This window comes from Marmota marmota, unplaced genomic scaffold, assembly GCF_001458135.2.
Source record: "Marmota marmota marmota unplaced genomic scaffold, marMar, whole genome shotgun sequence".
NCBI classification, from domain to species: Eukaryota; Metazoa; Chordata; class Mammalia; order Rodentia; family Sciuridae; genus Marmota; species Marmota marmota.
The window spans coordinates 1202471-1205714 of NW_025999863.1; the positions used below are offsets into that span (position 1 = coordinate 1202471).

At 65.0% G+C, this 3244-nt stretch overlaps 1 protein-coding gene across 1 annotated transcript in view; it reads left to right on the forward strand.

Moving 5' to 3' along the window:
* Csnk1g2 (casein kinase 1 gamma 2) overlaps positions 1–2376 on the forward strand; it is an 8170-nt gene extending 5794 nt beyond the window's left edge. The window contains exons 4-8 of the mRNA XM_048810696.1: positions 380–484; positions 580–728; positions 959–1042; positions 1125–1231; positions 1331–2376. Of these exons, the coding sequence (XP_048666653.1) occupies positions 380–484; positions 580–728; positions 959–1042; positions 1125–1231; positions 1331–1385 (500 nt within the window). The 3' untranslated portion in view covers positions 1386–2376. The remainder of the gene's footprint in view (positions 1–379; positions 485–579; positions 729–958; positions 1043–1124; positions 1232–1330) is intronic.
* Positions 2377–3244: the final 868 nt, after the last annotated feature.

The following is a 3244-nucleotide window of genomic DNA, read 5'->3' on the forward strand; positions in this document are numbered from 1 at the left end:
CCTGCGTCTCTCCACTCAGATGCCACAGAAGGAAGCTGTCCTGGAGGGGCGGGCAGAGCAGAGCAGGGCAGCCGAGTGCCCGCAGTCCTGGAGGTTGGTGGTCGCCTGCTGAAGCTCCATGTCCCCTTCCCAGCGGGGAACCCACCTGGGGTCCTGGGTGGTTCTCAGGCGTCTCTCCAGCCCCTGTGGCTGCCCAAGGGCGGTGTGTGTGGCTGACGTGTGGCTTCAGTGGCACTGAATGCAAGGGCTTGTATCTGCCCTTCAGCTGGACAAGGAGTGGCCGGTTCCCTGGTGGGGAAAGGAAGCCATAGACATGCGGGCTTGAGTGGTGGCAGCCTGGGCTGAGCAGGAGTGAACACGGCCCTGTGGGCCCACACAGTGGCTGGTGCGATCAGGACCATGTGGGAGGTGGCAGTCCTGTTCAGGGTTGTGCGTCAAACCCTGAGGGCCACACCCATCGAGGTGCTGTGCGAGAGCTTTCCAGGTGAGAGGCCCGCCCCTGCCGCACCTCCACCAGCCCCCGTCCTGCCCCTGTCCCCGCCCTCTCCTTCATTCCCAGCTGGTGTCCTCTCCCTGCAGAGGAGATGGCCACGTACCTGCGCTACGTGCGGCGCCTGGACTTCTTTGAGAAGCCCGATTATGACTACCTGCGTAAGCTCTTCTCCGACCTCTTCGACCGCAGCGGCTTCGTGTTCGACTACGAGTACGACTGGGCCGGCAAGCCCCTGGTAGGTGACACTGGGCAGTGGGCCAGAGAGTCCCTAGTAGGTGAGGTGGGTGGCCGGCCAGGAAGTCCCTAGTAGGTGATGCTGGGCAGTGGGCTGTGAAGCCCCCTGCAGGAGGGGGGCTTCGGCCCTTTGCGCTGGGGTACACCTGTGTGCAGGGGTAGTGGGTCAGAACCCCATCCTAGGGCGTCAGAGTCGGGCCTCCCGGGCTATCCTGACACCCGCTCCCGCAGCCAACACCCATTGGCACCGTCCACACCGACCTGCCTACCCAGCCGCAGCACCGGGACAAAGCCCAGCCACACAACAAAAACCAGGTGAGGGTGGCCCGGGGCCCCCTACATCCCAGGGAGGTGCCAGGCGTCTGGCATGACTCCCCCACTGCCCCCGCCCACCCAGGCGCTGAACTCCACCAATGGAGAGCTGAATGCAGATGACCCCACAGCCGGTCACTCCAATGCCCCAATCACAGCCCCTGCTGAGGTGGAAGTGACAGATGATACCAAGTGAGCTTTGGGGCGGATCTCTAGGGAGGGGGCACCTGGGCAGAGTGTGTATGGACTGCCAGCCTGGTACCTCCCTCCCTCGTTCGTGTTGTCCCACAGGTGCTGCTGTTTCTTCAAGAGGAGGAAGAGAAAATCTCTGCAGCGACACAAGTGACCGGGTGCCTGCAGCGCCTGCACCTACTGCGCGCAGCCTCTGGCTGAGCTTGTCCAGGAGGCCCGCGGCTCTCCACGGTGTCTGGGGCCAGAGCCCCACCGAAAGCCAAGGCAGACTGCGGGGCGCGTGGACCGCAGGCCCCCACCCCCAGGACGTGGGGTCACTTCCTTCACTTAAGACTTCGGCCGAAATGTCTACAGCTGTGTCTAGTCCTCCCCTTCGAGAGCATTAACTATTTAAAACAAGGAAACAAGGAAAAAGGAGCAGAGGCCTGCCCTGCCCCAGCCCTTCCCCTCTCCGTGGTGATGAGTCGCGTGACCCTGGAGGCCCCCAGGCCACTCGTTAGCCTCATAAAGCCCAGCTTGTCTCCCTCGATCCAAAGCCCGTTTTCTCGAGGGGGGGCAGGCCCAGCCTGGGAGGGGAACTTTGGGTCATCTTGTCAGGCCACCTAGGAGGGGGCCCAGGCGTTGCTGTCTGGGTGAGGCCCCCCCCCCGGACTCCCCCAAACCAAAGGGGAAGGTGGGGGCGGGGCTGCAGCTGAAGCCAGCCCCCCAACCAAAATGCTGCACCAAAGCTCTGGCGCCAGGGCGCTGCAGCCTTTTCCAGCCCGGCCTGCACCGGGTGGGCGCACGTGCTCCCGGAGGTTGTGCCCAGGCGCCTAGGACCCCGAGGGTGTGCGGCCTCTGTCCCCACTCTGGCGCAGGGCCTGCCGGGCTCCTGCTGCCTGCCGGCTGCGGCTCCTGGTCTCCCGGCCTCTGCAGGGGCACCGCCGCGGGAGACCATGCCTTAAAGCCCCCGCCCCACACCAGGATGTGGTGGGGGCGCCTGGAGGCTGCGGGGGTGGGCGGAGGCGCCGGGGCCTCCCCAGCGGTGGTGGAGAGTAGTACTTGCTTTACAAAGTGTACAGAAATGGCATTTACGTTTCTCTGACGCTTCCTTGAAGCCATAGAATTTAGGGGCTTTTTTAAAAAATAAAAGAAAAACGAAACCACTCCTGGGTGCCGGCCTGGTATTTCCAAGGGAGGGCCAGGAGAGTTTGCAGACGGGAGCACGAAGCAGGAATCGAGCCGACGCGAGGGGCCGGGAGAGCCACAAACGGGTCTCCAGGTGCACGTCTCAGGTCGGAGACCAGGAGGTCCCTGCCGGCCCGCATGTTGGGGGACGCAGCACCCGCGCAGCGGACGGAGCCAGGCAGCGCCTCCCCTTGGCTACAGTGGAGCCCAGAGCCCTCTCCTCGGGCCAGAGGCGGGCAGCGGCCCTCCGCCCGCAGCAGGCCGACCCCAACGCGGGTCCCAGCCTCCTGCCCTTCTCCGCCCGCTTCCCGCGGGTGGGGAGAGCCCCGGCCCAGGGAGGAAGCAAGACTGGAGAACGCCAGAAGAGGAGGACCTCCCTGGGCGCAGAGGGGGCGCACGGACTTGACACTGTCGTCCCAGGGTACTTCCCAGGAAGCGGACTGGAGTCTCCCCGTGGAATGGGCCCTGAGGAAAGTAAGCCAGAGGTCTGGGACCGTCACGGTGGTCCCCACTCTGGGAGCCTCCCTGAAAACAGCCGAGTTCACCTACGGAGACGAGAACCGCCTGTCACCCTGCAGAGCCCAGCGCCTCTCAAGTTCATGGAGACCTGGGCCAACTGGGTCCCTTCCCCTCCGCGCAGAGCGGCCTCAGAGCGAGCATCCTGCTGGGGGAGCTGCGCCTCAGTGGCTGGGATGACAGGCGTGGCCAGTGCACCCCGCTCTGCTGGTGGCACTCCGAGGGTGGGGACGTGAACTCCAGCCTGCGCAGGTGCAGCAGCGTTCCAGACCGAGGCTGGGAGAAAGGAGACTGGGAGGACGGGAGACCGGAGACCGGAGACCGGCGGGG